Source organism: Antechinus flavipes, chromosome 5 (genome assembly GCF_016432865.1).
Source record: "Antechinus flavipes isolate AdamAnt ecotype Samford, QLD, Australia chromosome 5, AdamAnt_v2, whole genome shotgun sequence".
Classification (NCBI taxonomy): Eukaryota; Metazoa; Chordata; class Mammalia; order Dasyuromorphia; family Dasyuridae; genus Antechinus; species Antechinus flavipes.
This window is the reverse complement of record NC_067402.1, coordinates 160,458,653-160,478,045: the sequence shown is the minus strand read 5'-3', so window position 1 is coordinate 160,478,045 and position 19,393 is coordinate 160,458,653. Positions and strand designations below refer to the sequence as shown.

Sequence of the window (19,393 nt, the reverse complement as noted above, 5' to 3'; positions counted from 1 at the left end):
TTCAGAGGAGGATTAATAGAACTAAAAAAACACTTTTTCAATGAGAAATGTCAAATGGTCCCAGACATAAAGATTTTGTAGAACTTAAAAAAAAAAAAATCAAACAAAAGAGATAAAAGAAAAATTAAAGAAAAATGAGCAATCCAAAAAAAAAAAATTTTTTTTAATTATGAAACGAAAGCCAACCAATTTGAAATAAAGAACCAAAAACTTAATGAAGAAAATAATTTCTTGAAAAATAGAATTGGGCAAAAAGAAGCTAGTGACATTCTAAGATACCAAGAAATAATTTTTAAAAAATCAAAGTCTGAAAAAAAAAAAAGGAGAATGTAAAATACCTTATTAGAAAAATAACTGATCTAGAGAATTGATTGAGGAAAAATTATGTAAGAATTGTTGGACTGCCTAAAAATTATGATTAAAAAAAAACTCATCCATACAACTATGCATACCCAGCAACTGTCTCACTACTAAGTCTGTACTGGCAATGAATTGGAAATTAAGTGGATGCCCATGGTGAATAAGTTATGTTATATGAATGTTATAAAATATTATTGCTCTGTCAGAAATGATGAGCAGGATGATTTCAGAGAGGCCTGGAGAGAGTTACACAAACTGATGCTAAGTGAAGTGAGCAGAACCAAGAGAACATTGTAGATTTATTGCTGTACACAGCAACAAGATTATACAAAGATCAACTGTGTTAGAACTGACTCTTCTGAATAATATAATGATTCAAAGCATTTCCAAAAGTGTCAGGAAGGAAAATGCCATCTGCATCCAGAGAGAGAATCATGGACACTGAAAGTGGATCGCAGCATAGTATTTTTCACCTTTTTGTGTTTGTTCTTTCTTTCTCATATTTTTTCCCCTTTGATCTGTTTTTCTTGCACATGATAAATATGAAACTATGTTTAAAAGAATTGCACATATTTAAACTTTTTAAAAAAAAAAAAAACTCTTGTGATGAGTGTGTATTTTAAAATCAGCCAGTCAAGAATTCTGGTTAGGGGAAAATCGTCGATCTTTATTCTTAGTAGAGGTGAAGAAGGATCGGAGGTGAAGAAGGATCGAAGGTGAAGGGGAATCGAAGGTGAAGGGGAATCGGAGGTGAAGGGAGGTGGCGATAACAATGTGAGCAGCTGTATCAAGATGCTAGCCAGCAGTCTCTCTTTCCACTTCCTTCTCTGCCCCCGTCTCCACCCACCAAAATCGTCATTTCCTATACAACACATCAGGACTTGCACAAAGAGTGGGTGGGGGCCATTCTTTCTCCAAGTATTAGTAGAGTATGGTCCAATTACTATTTAGCCTCACGTGCTTGGGACCTCAGTGCATCAACTCGAGCCTCAGCCCATTACATCTCCCACTTTCTTTTGTTTTAGAACACAGGTGGTCATGCCATCCCTGACTCCTTTGGGGCGGGTGTGTGTGTGTGTGTGTGTGTGTGTGTGTCAGAACCCCCAAGGGGAGATGATCACACCCTCCCTGACTTCTCAGGAAAGGAGGTGAAAGCACAGAAAAAGAGGTGATCATGAGTCCCCTGACATCTCAGGAAAGGAGATGAAAAGCACCAAAGGGAATTGGGGGTTGCTAGCGAGTTTTTGGGCTAAAGGGTCTTATTAGAAACAGGTATGCACAAATCCATCAGCATGGGAGGTATTATACAAGCACATAGCAATAACGCAGAGGCTATTAGTGATGACTCTCCCCACAGTCAGTGCAGGCTTGATGTGGTGTAACAAACATGAATTGTACACACAAGTAATGGTATAACAAACAATATAAATCAACATGGTGTTGTAAAAGATTGCCAGAAGTTCTAGAAGGAGAGTAAGTAAATAGCAGTCACACATACGCCTTCTACAGCAGCCAAGAAATAGTCCAAAACCAATCTATTGTCCATTGCTTCACATGTCAGGGAATCCAATGATCCCCCAAGTTTTTGAAGTCCTGCAAAAGTCTTTTTATGTGTTAGGGAATCCAATGATTCCAGCAGATTTTGAAGTTCTACAACAATCTTATCATGTCTCAGAGAATCCAATGATTCCTGAGGGTTTTGAAGTCCAACAATTTTCTATGTCCATGAGTCAAACGCCATAACTGCCATGTTCTTTCGATGGTGAGCACAATCAGCAACAGAACTACCCGATATTTCTTGGGTCTTTTCCTCCGTTTCAAGGGTCTGCTCCATCTCTGTGATGGACAAGGTGAATATGGCTCGCTGGCATCCAAATGATTCCTTCTCCACCTGTAGATACAAGCAAACCCTCTCCCCTAAGCAGTTAGACTATCTGGTCCCTTCCATTTACCACTTTCTGGGTCTCTCCACATCACCTGGCGATTATCTAAAGATAGTGGAGCTGCCCACACTGGACACTGCCCTTCCGGTGGGTTATAAAACCTGTCTGCCAGAGTCAGTGCATCTTTGTCAAAAATCAAGAAGTTAATAGTAAAAAGGGTTAGATTTAGAAGTTCTCTAGAGTTACCTGTGACTCCCCCTTTCTTTTGTTTTTGGAGCAGTGTCTTAATGTCATTGGATTCTCTGAAACATGATAAGATTGTTGTAGGACTTGAAAACCCTCAGGAATCATTGGATTCTCTGAGACATAAGACTTGAAAGCCCTTAGGAATCGTTGGATTTTCTGAGAAATGATAAGACTGTTACGGAACTTCAAAATCTGCTGGAATCACTGGATTCCCTAACACATAAAAAGACTTTTGCAGGACTTCAAAAACTTGGGGGGATGATTGAATTCCCTGATATGTGAAGCAATGGACAATAGATTGGTTTTGGACTATCTCTTGGCTGCTGAAGAAGGCGTATGTGTGACTGCTGTTTACATACTCTCCTTCTAGGACTTCTGGCAACCTTTTACAACACCATGTTGATTTATATTGTCTTATACCGTTACTTCTTGTACAAGAAGTTTGTTTGTTACACCACATCAAGCCTGCAAACTCTAATATCACATTTCAAGAAATCATTGAGGAAGACTGCCTTGAATATCTAGAAAAAGAAAACAGAGCAGAGATAGGAAAAAAAAAAAATCCACTAATTGCCAACTGAAAGAAATCCCAGAAGAAAAATTTACAGGAATATTAGAGCCAAGTTTCAAAGTTCCCAGAGTAAGAAGAAAATATTTGGAAGAAACAAGAAAAAAACAACTTAAACATCATGGAACAAGGACTACACAAGACTTAGCAGCAACAACACTAAAAAACTGTTAAGTCTTAGAATACTATATTTCATAGAGCAAAAGAGCTCAAGTAACAACCAAAAGTAACTTGCCTAGCAAAGTTAAGTGTAATCCTGAATAGGAAGGAAAAAAAAAAAAGAACATCGAATGAAGTTAAAGACTTTCAGGTTTTTTTTGTGACAAAACCAGCAGAACTTAGGGGAAAATTTGACATGTAACCTCCAGGAGAAATATAAACATTAAGGACCAATAGGGTTAAATTGTTTATTTTTTGTATATAAAAATATTAACAGTTATTTTATGAGTCATTTTTCTTTGGGTATTTTAAACAAAAAGCTTGAAGTGAACTGACTATAATGGGATGATTAAAAAAACTGAAGGGAGAAATAAAAGGAGCAATTATCTCATATAAATGAGGCATAAAAAGGAAAAAGTGATACAAAAGAAATTAGTAGAGGGTAGTGTTGAAATCTTATTCTCATCCAAAATAGGTTAAATAAGGAAATATATATATATATATATGTATATATAAAAGTATAAGTCTTCCAAATTCAGAAAATAAGAGGTAAATGTATAGGGGGAAAGAGAATGAGGGGCTTTTAGGGAAGTGGATAGAGCAAGGTGGCAAGCAAAAATCAAGCAGAGGAGTAAGAAGGCACATATGAGTATGAGAAGGATAGTGAGGAAAGATAGGAAAGAGGGAAATAGAAAATAAGTAATTATAGCTTAGAATGTAAATGGGATGATTTTACCCATAAAATAAAAAAACATTAAAAATTAGATTTTAACAGTAAATTGTTTTAAGGAAATGCTATACAAATGAGAGATACATATAAAACATAAAATAAAGGTCAGAAGTAGAATTTATCATTAAAAAAAGAGGGATAGCAATCATGATTTCAGACAAAGTTAAAGTTAAAATAGATTTAATCAGGGGCAGCTCGGTGGTGCTAAGGAGCTGTCCTGTGGATAGAGCACCAGTCCTGAAGTCAAGAGGGCTTGAGTTCAAATTTGACCTCAGACACTTAATACTCCTAGCTGTGTGATCCAAGACAAGTCACTTAACCCCAATTGCCTCAGGAGAAAAAAAAAGGATTTAATCAAAAGAAAAAAATAGGGAAACTACATAACTGCCATATTAGTCAAATTGTTTTAGACCATTTAGAATAGCTAGACAGTATAAATACCTAAGAGTATACCTGCCATAAAGGACACAGGTAACTATAAATATAAACTTTTTTTATACAAAGAAGTTAGATCTAAGCAATTGAAGTATTTATTGTTCATGGGTAGGTAAAGGCAATATAATTTTTAAAATGAAGGGAACCTAGGTGTTGCAGTGAATAGAGCACCAGCCCTGAAGTCAGGAGAACCTGAGTTCAAATCTGGCCTACGACACTTAACACTTCCTAGCTATATGACCCTGGGCAACTCACTTAACCTCAATTGCCTCAGCAAAAATAAATAATTTTTAGAATGACAATTTTACCTGACAAATCTATTTTTGTAATGCCATCCTTATTAAATTATGAAAAAAAAAATCTGAGTTAGGAAAAAATAATAAAGTTCAATTAGAAGAACAAAAGATCAAGTAAAAGAAACCAGGGGAAAAGATGTAAAGAAGCAAATTCAGTAGTATTAGACCATAAACCATACTGTAAGGTGAAAGCATTGAAGTATAAAATGGGCAATTTGGATTATTTTAAATTAAATTTTTCTTGTATAAATAAAACCTAAAAAAGCAAGAATAGAAGGAATACAGAAAATTGGTTAAAAAAAGAAACTTTCATAGACAACCTCTCAGAAGATTGGATTGGAAGATTGCTGTGGTGTAGGAAATGATGAGCCAGTAGTAATCTAGAAAAAAATGAAAAGACTTGGACTTATGAAAGAAATCATCCACTGTCAGATAAGCAGATAGCAAGTAGAAATAGACACAATATGGTCCTACATACATGTATATGAGTATATATTCAAATAGATATGTGTATTTATATATGAGTATATGTATGTTTATAGATATTTATATCTTAGATTATACTATAACAGACCTTACAAATCCATCTATGTTCCAATTTTTATATATACATTTATATATAAATGTTCCAAGATTATATATATGTGAGAGTGTGAGTGTATGTGTGTGTGTGTGTGTGTACAGATAGGTTTCCATGTTTAATAACTGCAGCCTTCTTTTGAGAGGGAAGGAAAAAAATAAAGTAAAAAGGGCATAGGAGTACAACAACAACAAAAACCACTACAAAAAAGCAAAGAAAAGATGGACAGCTTTAAAAACCAATGTGTAGAATTTATTATATACATTTTCTTGAAACGAAAATTAATGTTTTACACTGAATCCTCTCTTGTATCCTGCTGTGGACATAGCAATTTTTTCCCCTTTTCTTATTTTGTACTTAAGTTTAAAATAAATTTTAAAACTTTTTTTTAAATTTTAGTTTCCTAGGGACCTGTATATGCAAGAATGTTTGTGGCAGCCCTCTTTGTAGTGGCCAGAAACTGGAAACTGAATGGATGCCCATCAATTGGAGAATGGTTGGGTAAATTGTGGTATATGAATATCACGGAATATTATTGTTCAGTAAAAAATGACAACAGGATGATTTCAGAGAGGCCTGGAGAAACTTACATGAACTGATGCTGAGTGAAATGAGCAGGACCAGATCATTATATACTTCAACAACAATACTATATGATAATCAATTCTGATGGATGCGGCCATCTTCAGCAATGAGATGAACCAAATCAGTTCCAATACAGCAGTAATGAATTGAACGAGCTACACACAGCGAAAGAACTCTAGGAGATGACTATGAACCACGACATAGACTTCCCAATCCCTCTATTTTTGTCTGCCTGCATTTTTGATTTCCTTCACAAATTAATTGTATACTATTTCAAAGTCTGATTCTTTTTGTACAGCAAAATAACTGTATGGACATGTGTGTGTGTGTGTGTATATATATATATATATATATATATAGTATTTAACTTATACTTTAACATATTTAACATGCATTGGTCAACCTGTCATCTGGGGGAAGGGGGGGTAAGGGGGGAAAGGAGAGGAAAAATTGGAACAAAAGGTTTTGCAATTGTCAATGCTAAAAAATTACCCATGCATATATCTTGAAAACAAAAAGCTATAATAAAAAAAAATTTAGTTTCCTTTAAACTTTTAAAAATTTTATGAAATAGAAAACAATGCTTTATTTGACTACCATTTTTTCTTTTATGAATCACAACCAAACAGTAGGTTTTTTCTTTTATGAATCACATACAAACAGTAGATGCAAATTCAAGATGTAGTTCAAGGAAAGTAAAAAAGGACAGTTATAATTCAGTAATTCATTTCTTCTTCTCACAAAATAAGGAATTACAAAGAAAAGGTAACACAAATAGAAAAGTATTTCTCCTCCAAAACCTACTCCCACAAAGCAGAAGTTTCATAGTTTTAAAATGCACTAAGATTTTTTGAGACGGTATGTATATTCACCTACACCCAATTTATAAAAATACAATCTCTAAAAGTCAAACTCATAAAAAAATGTGTTTAAATATATAGATACATACATACATATTATATATACACACATATTTATTCTGTTCTATAAGGCATCGAGTTCCTTGGGTTGGAACAGTTGTTAACTGGTGACTACTGTAATACTCAGTTTCTAGAGATTTTTTTTGGGGGGGGAGAGGGGGAGAGGGAAAGAAGGCAGGAGATGGATGATGGCACTAGAAGAAACTACCCAGAACTAAGATAAAATTTTATTAATGTACATAAAATATAATTATTAATATGAAAAAATAAAGGGACAGGAGCTGTTTTGCTATTCTACAGGTGATAGGAAACTAATTCTAGCTGTTAAGGGTAAAGCAAATATATATGTTCTTATGCTCTTACTATTGTGACTTTGCTATATGTAAAACTCCTCCCTTCTCTTTCTAGTGCTGCATGTACAGAGCAAAAAAACAAAAACAAAATAAAACAGGGTTTCTAGTTTCAGAAAATTTCAAAAAGTAAAGCCTGTCCTGAGATTAACTTAAATATTTTGGATAAGTTACAGAGACCACCTATGGCTAAAAAGAATATGAAAAGAAATGTGATAGATGATCCAGAGAGACAGGCAGCCTAAGACATTCCAAGAGCAAACTAGATAAAAATCAAAGGGTATGGCTTTTGAATTCTACTCAAATTTTCAAATTATTGAGAAAGGCATGAATTACACCATAGGAATTTATCACTTTAAAAACTGCCTTGAAATATTGTCTTTGTAACTAATGACTGATGTTTAGTTATTAAACATATCTTTGGTAATAAAATGTCAAAATATAATTGTCCATTTGGCCTTCCTGGGAAATATGACAAAACAGATCCCTCCCACCAAAGGCCCCAACTCCCTTCTGTGAGGTCTACCTTTCTCTCGTTCTTCACAGTAAAGTACTGTTCTACTATCTAGTCTCCTTTTTTAAAATACTTTTTATTTTTGTCCATGTGGGACTTCATTCTATGCTTTCTCACTCTCTACTGTTTAGCCTTTTTTCTTTATGACAAACTTTATAACTGTACTATTTTGTATTTCTAGCCTAAGGTCTTTTCCTTAAGTCTCTCTCTCTCATTTTAGCTCTATTATTTGCAAAGTCATCTTACTAAGAGGGCTGTCAAATATGATACTGTTTATGGAAAGTCATTGTCCTAAATAGATAACTTGGCATCTCATAATTGTATTTTTATTTTCCCCCAATTTCTTAAGGTAACTAAAGTTACAGGTTGAGAATACCAACTTACTGGGGATCCCTGAATCAGAGGCGGTTATCAGAGGGCCTTAAGGGCTCTCTAATCTAAGCCTCTCCATTTACAAAGAAGATGAATGACTTGCACAAGGTCAGCAATAAGAATGTTGGAGAGAGCATTTCGGGTCAGGTAGATTACCAACACTGAGATTCTCAGTTTATGACTGTTCAATGAGGATTTGAACTGGGAGCCATCAACTAAAACCTGAGGCTCAACACACTGATGACTGATGCCTTACAGTGAGGCTGTGACACATTACAATCAGCTGGAACCACAGTCCAAGTAGGACTTGTAACTGGGAGGAAAAAAATAGCCTTTAACATTCTAAAATGAAAATCTTAAATTATGCTGTCACAGCAAATATCATCCAAGTCTATTTCATTTTACTTCCACACATGAGCAAGCTGAACTTGTTTCCTCATAAAAGAGGAAGCATTAACTTGTCTTAGTTTTAAAAAATGAAAATTAGTGGCAATCACATTGGAAATAATTTTTTTTAAGAAAACTATTTCCTTATATTGTTGTATAAAGTTGTATTGGGATTATTTTGGTTACTATTGAGTATTCCTTTGAATGATAATGTAATGATTCTATAAGAGAGATAAATTCTACATCAGAAAGCCTCCTAAATAAAATTAGGAGATCATATTTGGTAATAACATATTTTAGAGAATTTTAAATAGATTTTATTGATAAAGAAATTCCTTCCATGAAATAAATCAATATAAGTATTTATGAGTTACAACAAATCTGAATAACAGAAGCAAATATATGCCTAAAAGTCAATGACACTAAAGCCACCCACTGTCAACTTACCTCACTGTAGGAAGAATGAAATGAAAAACAAGCTCTATACGAACTCTCTCCAGTTCTAAGAAAAAGTAGCAACAACAAAAAAAAAAACCTTGTTATTCCACATTCATCAAAATTTTGAGCTCTCCCAGGGTAGCTGACTTCACTATTTAATCAACCTATAAACAGGGGGACTTTTTTATGTCTGACTAAACTTCAGAAATTTTAGTATATAAAATATTTTTTTCCTCCTGCATAAATGCAAGAAACAAGAAGTAGCAAAGTATAGTGGATAGGGATATGGATTTGGAGTTGGGAAATCTTGCATTCAAATCTTGCTCCAGACACTTAGTAGCCATGCTACCTGGCAAGACACCTCACCTCTCTGGGTTTTAGTTCCTCACCTATAAAGTGAAGAGGCTGGATCAGTTGTTTCCTAAGGTCCTTTCCAACTCTACATCTATGACTTTATGGTCCCTCTCCCATTCATGATCCACACAGATGTTCAATGATCTTCCTAAAATAAAAGTTGAACCACTTCCTTCTCCTGTTTAAGAAGCTTCAGTTACTCCCCAGTATATCTAGTATAAAAAAACAAACTTCTCTGAACTTAAAAGTCAATTGCAATCCAGCTCCAACTATCTTTCCATATTGATTAAATGGTATGCACCCTTCCTTATTCTACCATCCGCCTCTGCATTCCCAAGAGTTAGCTTGAGTGCCAATTTCTTTTCGAGTCTTTTATTCTTCCAAGTGTTAATTGTCCACTCTAAAATCACTGCATTTATTTTGCATATATCTCATTGTTGCTCTTCTGTAAACATGTTATATCCCCCTAGTAGAATGTTATCATCTTGAGAGCAAAAATTATCCCGTTTTTGTATTAATATCCCTAACTCTTAGCATGATGCTGTCACATTTTGGGTCTTAATAGGTTCTTAATAAATGATTGTTGATTGAATGATTAACCAATGCAAAACACAAGAATTTTCTCGTTTTGCATCATGCTTCTGCTCTTCTCTTATCTGCTGGGAAATCTCACACATTCTTGTCTTCCCAAAATTCCTACCCTACACTTCCAAATGTCTGCTATATGTTTCTATATCATTATCTTGACATTATTCAAACTCATATCAAATTAAGTTTGTCACTTCTCCCAAGATCCTAACATTCTCCTGCTTTAAAATTTTAATTTTTTATTTTTCCTTGATCCTCACATCCAATCATGAGGCCCTATTCCCTTGATTCTAGCCCCTTTAAAATGTATCCTATCCACAAAAACCAGACTAATTTTCCTAAAATTCCAGTTATGTCATGATATTCTACTTACTGGAAAACTTTCAGTATCCTTCCAACTGGGTACAAGTTAAAAGTTCTAACTAATGAAGACAGCATCTAAAGCCTTCCACAAACTCTCAAATCTAATTTTTCAAGTCTTATTTCTACATTATTCCCCTATGTGAATCCTTTGTTCTAGCCCAACCAATGTACTCCATGTCCCCCAAACAAGCCTTGTCTTTTCCCACTTCTGTACTTGTGCTCCTGCCATCTCATGTGCTCTGCTCCTCTGCTCTCTTCCCTTGTCCAAATTCTAATCTTTTTCAAGATCCAGATCAAATTTTAACTCTCTTTTCTGGGAATGATTTCCATTTCCTTTAAACTCCTACAACAGTGATTTTGAATTAAATGTTTTCCAGTGGATTAGCTTCCTGAAACTTGATAAGTATACTCAATTCCACTATCCAGATCACTAACAAAAATATTAAATAACATCTGACTTGAAACTGGCTCCTATGGGATACCAATTAACATGTACTAATCAGGTTAATAGTTACTAAAATCTCTTTGCTGATTTCTACCATGCCCTAAAGATAATGGCTTAGATTGGAATTTTTCCAAAGATTACTCCATTAAAACTCGGGATTCTATAAGGCCCTACAGAGATTTAGAAACAAAATCCAGTCATGTTGCAGGCATTAAATTCATGTTGTTCCAAGTCCTATCCCAATAACACAACTCTGACAAGTCACTTAGTCTTTCTGGGCCTTCATAGGTAAAATGAAGAAGTTGAACAAGATGATTCCTAAAGTTCTCTCCTTTGCCTGAATTCTCAGAACCCACTCTTTATCGCAGCAGAGTCTCATTTGCTCTCCTCACATCCAACAACTTTTTCCTCCAAACCATACTGCTAACTACCACCAGGCTCAACTGTTTTATCATGGCACTTCTTTGTGATTCCAAACTTCTTAAGGCCGTCCAGAACCTATACATACCACTCAGCTAGTTTTACTTTTCAACACTCATCAAACTGAACTCTACTCAATGATCAGACATTCCTAGTTAATACTTCTCACAAATATTACTTTTAGTTCTATTTCTGTTCCCTTCCTGCTCCCTATCATCTGCTACTTCTAAATTCAGGTAATCTCAACTCTTTTTTTTAATGCAGACTTCATTATTCTAACCCTTCAATAATTTTTCTATGAAATCCCATAACACTTAAGAGATTGTAGATGATGAGTCTCAAAATAAATTACTACCACCACCACTATGACAATTACATTTATCATATGCCTTATACAAAACTACTATCTCAATATTTGCTTCTCTTTAAGAACACTTGATATGTTCAGGGCTAAATAAAAAGGGCAAACAGCTGAAGATTTACCTTAGGAGTCAACAAGTGATCTATAACTACTGATTACATAATTATGTTATTCTTTAATTTTTTTCTTGTTAAGCAGGCAAGTTTTTTTTAACCTTCCTCCAATAAATAGTTATTGGTTGATGGTCATTAAAACATACTCAGTAGTAAAGCTTAATTTAAAAAGTACAGCTTAGAAATTATATTTCTTCTACTGCTCTCATATTCCACTGAATTTAAAGAAAGTCAAATCAGACTTTTGTGAATCACAAAAGACTTTTCTAATCAGAACGTTCTTTATCATACATTGACATATTGTCCCACCTCCACACTCTAATATACACACACACATACTTTACCTCATAATTACATTTGTTTTTCTGGTTCTTTCTCCAAACCACATTGTGGATGGCTTAATGCTGATTATATGCAATGGAGTCCCATTTTTAGAAGTAATTCCGCATGGCAATCTGTTCCCATGAAAAAATTCTTCTACCTAAGTAAGACAAAGAAAAGCCAAAGACCTAAACACCAAGATCTTCAAATTCCATCAACATAGAATAAAAATCTATCAAAAATGGCACCATTTAATTTGCTGCATTACTATGAAAACTTGACCAATTATTAAAATCATTTCTCAAACAAGGTTTTATTTCATCTATTTTAGAGTATAGTCACTCAAGAAGCATTTAGAGTTAGACCAGAGCATTGCTGAGCTCACTGGATAAGTCCCATAAAGAAAGAATCAACAGAAGATAAGTAAAGAAAACAAAAGCTCCAAAGCTTCAAGAAAGGGCTACTTACAGATTCCAAAGGATTGAATGTCACACACAGAAAGGTGTGAATAAGAGGAGTACTTGAACTAAACAAGAATAAAACTATAAGGCTAAGTGAAAAAGTCTGGAATGTAGAGGCCAAAGGCTGAATTTAGGAAAGATGATTTAGGAGAATATAAGGAAAATAACTTGAAATGAAAGAAAAGAAGGACTCAATCTAACAGAGTCCTTCCATATGAAAGAGAACTGAAAAGTACCCGAGGAAGAAAAAAGGGACTCAAAGAAAAAGCAATAAGTTGATAAGACAAAGAAAATAAGTTTGTATTTGGGTACAAGTACTTGTCATCTCTCCCCAAGAAAATACACACAACAAAATATGAATGTATGTATGTGTATACACACTTATGTCAGGCAGATATGTATATGTGTGTATATACATACACGCACACACACATATAATGTGTGCATACATAAATATATATACAGTGTGCATGTGTGTGTTATCAACTTTCTCTTCAATCCTGAGAAATCACTGGGTAAAGATCAGAAGAAGAAAAGAGAAACAATCTAATTTTGAACAATACAATTGAACTAAGATCTGGAATAGAGATAAATGGAACCTTGGGGAGAGATGAACATTCATTCCATCTCAAAACAAGTAATGAAGAACAGCTAGAATCAATCTGACATGCGTCCTAAGCTGGGGAGAAAGGAACTCAGAGAGTACAGAGGACACATCTAAAATTAAATTCTACTTATGCCCAAAAAGTTATCAAATTGTGCATACCCTTTGATCCAGCAGTGTTTCTATTGGGCTTAGAAATACTAAAGAAGGGAAAGGGACCTGTATGTGCCAAAATGTTTGTAGCAGCCCTGTTTGTAGTGGCTAGAAACTGGAAAATGAATGGATGCCCATCAACTGGAGAATGGCTGGGTAAATTGTGGTATATGAATGTTATGGAATATTATTGTTCTGTAAAAATGACCAGCAGGATGAATACAGAGAGGACTGGCGAGACTTACATGAACTGATGCTAAGTGAAATGAGCAGAACCAAGAGATCATTATACACTTCGACAACGATATTGTATGAGGACATATTTTGATGGAAGTGGATTTCTTTGACAAAGAGACCTAACTGAGTTTCAATTGATCAATGACGGACAGAAGCAGCTACACCCAAAGAAAGAACACTGGGAAACGAATGGGAACTATCTGCATTTTTGTTTTTCTTCCCGGGTTATTTTTACCTTCTGAATCCAATTCTCCCTGTGCAACAAGAGAACTGTTCGGTTCTGCAAACATATATTGTATCTAGGATATACTGCAACATATCTAACATATATAGGACTGCTTGCCATCTAGGGGAGGGGGTGGAGGGAGGGAGGGGAAAAATCGGAACAGAAACGAGTGCAAGGGATAATGTTGTAAAAAAAATTACCCTGGCATGGATTCTGTCAATATAAAGTAATTATTAAATAAAAATTAAAAAAAAAAAAAAAAGGAAAAAAAATTAAATTAAATTCTACAAGTTGCTAAGTGATGCACTAGATGGAACACTGAGTCTTAAGAAGTCAATCAGGCCTTAGACACTGTAGCATTCTACTGAACAGTAAACTTTCCTAAGTATTTGGAAAATTTGATTTAAATTTAAGTTTTCATGAATTTAGCTTAACTTCTTTATGCCTCAGTTTCTTCTTCTGTAAAATATGGATAATATTAGGCAAGTCACAACTTCCATCTATTTCAGTTTATTTGTTCAACTGTAAAATGAGGATAATAATAGCACCTACCTCTCAGGGTAGTGATAATCAAATGTAAAGGCTTAGAACAGTGCTTGGCACATAGCAGGTACTCAATATATAAATCTTTCCCTCCTTCCTTTTTTTCTTCCTTCCTTTATTCCTTCCTTCCTATAGGGGAAGTCAGAGAACAATAACAGGTGGGGAATTTAAATTTCAATCCTGAGAAATCACTGGGTAAAAATCAGAAGAAGAAAAGAGAAACAATCTAATTTTGAACAATAAAATTGAACTAAGATCTGGAATAGAGATAAATGGAACCTTGGGGAGAGATGATCCTAAAGTAAGCTCAGGGAGGGGAGATGCACAACAGAGGCTTTTTGTTTCTCATATAGTATTAAAAGTACTAGACAGAACTTATGTTGGAAGTAGAGGAAAATGGTAAGTATATCATTTACTTATAACGTATATTGCATTTCTCCACGTGTGTGTGTGTGTGTATATATATATATATATATATATATATATATATATATATATATCATCTTTTCTATATGAAACAATTTGAATATGTCAGTCAATAAGTATTCACTAAGCACCTAATATACAATGATAAAAAGCTGCCTATCTAGTGAATGTAAATTAAATTATCTTTTAAACTGAGAATCTGTAAATTGAGTACATGTGTTATGGGCCAGCACTCTTGTACTTAAAACAAGTATTCTTACAAGGTGTTAAGTTAGTGGAATTGATAAGACAATGGTTATCTAGTTTAGCGTGGTGATTAATAGTTCTCTAGTTCAGTACATGTACTTAGTACTTAATATAGTTCTACAAGATTCACACTTATGTAATTAAAATAGAGCACATAAAGCTGGGCCAAACTCAGCCAAAGTCAGAGCCAGAGAAGATAAGCGCAATGGAGGCGGGAGCTCAAGCTCTGGGAGCCAAGGCGAGACATTCACTCCATCTCACACCACCGTGGTGGCTGACCTCCTGCACTTCCAAACTGAGACCAAGGCTGGTCTGAAAGGCTCTCAAGAAAGCTAGCCCAGGCCCCAGCAAGGAAACTAGATTGTAAAGGAGATAATAAAGGATTTGGACTTTAACACCTGGCTATTCTTATGATGATTACTCTGACTGAAATGAAGGCTGCTCCAAGACCTCTAGAAAACCAAACAAGAACATTACATGCATGTATAATGGGATGAGTAAATACAAAACAATAGCAAAACTCTCAAACCAAATAGGTTTGCATGAAGTCAAGCATTTGGTATAAAAAGAAACATATATTATGAAGTCTAAAAAGCCAAATCATTAAGAACTACCAGGCCAGGGAGAAAAGTCATAAGGGTCTCTCTTGTGGATCCAGAGAACTTCTTTTACTCCAATAGTTATTTTTTTTTTTAAAATACATACATTTACATTGAAAAAGTATCTCTAAATCAGGGTATGGGAAAGAAAATAATCTTTTATTATACATATGGTGTCACAGCAAATATAAACCTGATGACAACTTATTGTTTGCCTGAAGGAGTAGACCAAATATTGTTGCTTATGTGACATTTTTTATTAAACTATGTTTTCCATCAGCCTCTCTTTCTTTTCAGATCCCAGTGTTACTTACTTTGAGCTTCTGACCATAGAATCATAATAATTTTCATTGCTGATTTATCTACCTATATGGGTATAAGTATGAATGAATTTATATACTTGTGTAAATATGTGTGTGTGTGTGTAGATATACATATCTACACACACACAGATATAAACATTTCAGTGCTACAGAATTTACTGTTATGGGAAAGGCAACTTGAGTTTCACATGTCAAACACTGAGAAGCTATTAACAAATGCATGGACAAACAAGACAGATTCTTCTACTATACAATAATATCATCAGTGGTAGCAGTGATATCATATATTCAGAATAACTACAATTTGGACAAACATAAAGGAATTCAAATGAATGGAACTACATTTAACAAATAAGCAACAAAAATTATTTATGTGCAAAATGGGCAGTCAGAACTGTTAAAGTCCAAATCCTTCCTTTCTACTAATTTGATAAACTAAAAGTAGAAGGTAATTTGTAGTCTCATTTCCAAACATAGTACTATTGGTGATTTTACTTTGCTGTTTAGGAGAATATATTCTCCTGAGGTTTTGTCTGGATGTGGAAAAATATTATCTGTTTTATTAAAACAGAACATCGGTATATCATAAGGGACTTAATAAGGTTTATCTGTTTATATTCCTACATGGAAGGATTATATTTGTAATTCATTACAATGTTACCTTACCCTGCAGAAAAATATGAAGGGAATGGATGGATACAGGAAGGAGGGAGGGTCTTAGAAGGGAGATCATACTGAGGGAGGGAGTGATCTGTAGCAAAATACTTTTGAGGAGGGACAAGGTGAAAGGAGAGAGAAAATAGGGAAGAAATACAATTAGCAATAGTAATTGTATAAAAATTTTTCTAAGCAAATTTCTTTAATAACCTCATTTCTCAAAGAAAAAAGAGAACTAAGTCAACTTTATAAAAAATAAGAGCCATGCCCCAATTGATAAATGATCAAGAGACATGATCTGTATCCAAAAGGCTGTAAATTCATGCATAGCCTTTGACCTAACACCACCGCATGAATACCAAAAGAGTTGAGAAAAACAAAAAAGGAAAATGACCTATATGTACAAAAAAATATTCATGGCAGCATCATCATCAAATTGGAAATTGAGGGAATGTCCATTAATTGGAGACTGGCTCAATAAACTGTGGTATGTGTTTATCGTTCTCTAGGAACTGATAAGTAGGATGTTCTCAGGAAAAAAACCAAAGCAAAAACCTGGAAAGTCCTCCATGGACAAAGTGAAATATACTATATACAAAGGAATAGCAATGTTCTGGGATGCCCAGTAGTACAACCATCCATGACTACTCAGAAGGGCTTATGATGAAAAATCCTATCTTTATCTAGAGAAAGAATAGATTATGCCTGAATACAGACTGAAGCATTCTCTCTCTCTTTCTCTCTAATTTAATTTTTCTCGAGTGTTTTTATTTTCTTTAGGGTAGGAGGTCTATGTTTTCTTTCACAATTTGACAATATGGAAATATTTTTCATAAGTTCACATATGGTTTCTTATTTGTGGGAGAAATAAAAGGAGAGAACCTAGAACTCAAAAATCTTAAAAACAAATGTAAAAAAAATTTGTTTTGAATATAACTGGGGAAATGTTAAATAAATAAATTTTTTAAAAAACAGAACATCAATAATTTTTAAGTGAATAGAATGCAAAGTAAGTTGAAAAACATGTCTATCATTTTCATCATTCAAAATATTTATAAAAATCAAAACAAGTGAATGGTAAACACTTGCTTCCTTAAACTGCATATCTATCATATTCTAATAATTATCTGTATCATTTTTAGAAAAAAGTTATTGAAGTATATATGCACTTTATTGAAACATTCTGTGTGAGAGTAACTTTCTAAATTCTTTTGACTTTTCACTTCATTTCTTGGCTCTCAGGTTCTTCATTTGTAAATTGAAAGGATTAGATCAGACAATGCCTGGATTCCCTTTCACTGCTAAAATGCCTTGACATCTGTAGTATAGGGAGTAAATAGTATGAAGAGAAAAATAAGATGGGTACTTACCCGTGGGTGTCGACAGGCATGAATCTGTGTATAACGATCTGTTGTTATATGGTAAAGGATATCAGGCATGTTTTTAAACATATCTAATTTGTTCACATGAACCTAAGAAAAACAGGAAAATTTATGAAGATTAAATATTTTGAAATTATATTATGTTATGAAATAAATCAATTTTTGGTGATTTAGGGACTAATCAGATTCTCCATTTAGGTCTTGTTCTGCTGCCTCCCAGAGGCACAGAGGTGACCCAGAGCTCTCAAAGGTTATGGCAATGAAGAGAAATGAGACAAAGCTAAAAGGTGTCTAGCCTTGAGGACAGAGTAGTTCTGAGGACCAATCTAATTAAGCTGAGTACCTCACCCCAAGCTTAAGCACAAGACGATTAATCTTTTAGCCATAGCTACACAAAATCACAAACTAAGGCACAGAGAAGTGGTTGATCTTCACCAATACAGAGGACCAACACAATAATATACCAAAGTATAAGTAATGAGTTGATTATGATTAACCTCTCTTCCTACTGTTTGATGCCTATATTTTAACCAATTCTTTAAGGCAGTTTAAATGAAATGAATTTCATAGAATCATATTTTGTGGATGAGAAGACTGAGGCCTTGAAAGTTTAAGTGAATTGTCTGAAATAATACAATTACTAAATAGCAGAGCTGGATCAACACCCAGGGCTGCTGACCTTAATTCCACTATTCTGCTACTTGTAAAATGATGGGACTGTAATAATCCGTATGTCACCCTCAGCTCAAAAATTCTGACTTTACTCAGGAAAGTTTCATTCCCAAGAGGTTTTGGATTATAGTACCTGGTGGATCTATTTGTGGTATATTTGACATTCATTAAATGAATTGCAATACCAGTTAACATTTATAGTGATCTGTAAGTTTAACAAAGCAGTTCACACACGGAAATCATTTTCATAACTGCTTATAATTATACCCATTTTATAGATTTTTTTCTTAAATAGCTTACTCAGATCATTCAGGTGGTCCAGATTATACAGTGACAAAACCAAAATTAGATCCTAGATCTTACAACTCAAAGTTGAGTGATCTTTTTATTGTCTGTACTTTTTGACTATTTTGTAAATATCCTATATATTTCAGGAGAACATATCTCAGGAAGAAGGTCATTGTGGTACAGTGTAAAGAGAATCATGTTCTAACCAATCACTAAGTATTTATTTAGCACCTACTATGTGCCAAGTACTGTGTTAGTAACTGAGAGAGAAACAAAAATGAAACAATCACTGCCCAGAAGGAACTTACATTCTGAGGAATGTACATATATAAGTATATATAAAATGAATACCAAAAGTTCTGTCTGTATCTTGTTTGCACATAGTTGTTTGCATATCTCTCCCATTAGATTGTAAAATTCTTGAGGGAAGGGATGATTTTTGTCTTTCTTTTTATTCCCAGTTCTAGCACTATAATATGACATAGAAGAAATGCTTAATAAATGCTTTTTGGCTTATCAAAATACAAGGGAATTTTGGGAGTGAGGTACTGACAGCCAGGGACATTGGGAAAGGTTTCATGGAAGAGCTGACTATGCAGGAAACTAGGGATTCTAAGAGGAACAAGAGGAGGAGGGACTGAATTAATTTCAGGAATCAGGGACTGTGTATGCACATGTGCATGTGCATGTATGTTTGTGTATGTGTGTAATCCATATTTTAAAAAAGCATTTTTGTACTATAGGAGCTGTTGTGATTTTATGAGGAAGGAAATTTGGGTTTCATCTGT

General features: G+C 34.3%; 1 protein-coding gene across 3 annotated transcripts in view; it reads right to left on the bottom strand.

Moving 5' to 3' along the window:
• The window catches only part of DCLRE1C (DNA cross-link repair 1C), a 53,808-nt gene that overhangs the window by 19,576 nt on the left and 14,839 nt on the right, over positions 1 to 19,393 (bottom strand). For 2 of the 3 annotated variants that reach the window (XM_052000436.1, XM_052000433.1), the window contains exons 9-11: positions 17,634 to 17,735; positions 11,812 to 11,948; positions 8,833 to 8,887 (exon numbers count right to left, since the gene is read on the bottom strand). In XM_052000436.1, the coding sequence (XP_051856396.1) occupies positions 8,833 to 8,887; positions 11,812 to 11,948; positions 17,634 to 17,735 (294 nt within the window). The remainder of the gene's footprint in view (positions 1 to 8,832; positions 8,888 to 11,811; positions 11,949 to 17,633; positions 17,736 to 19,393) is intronic. The other variant, XM_052000434.1, reaches the window with a different exon arrangement.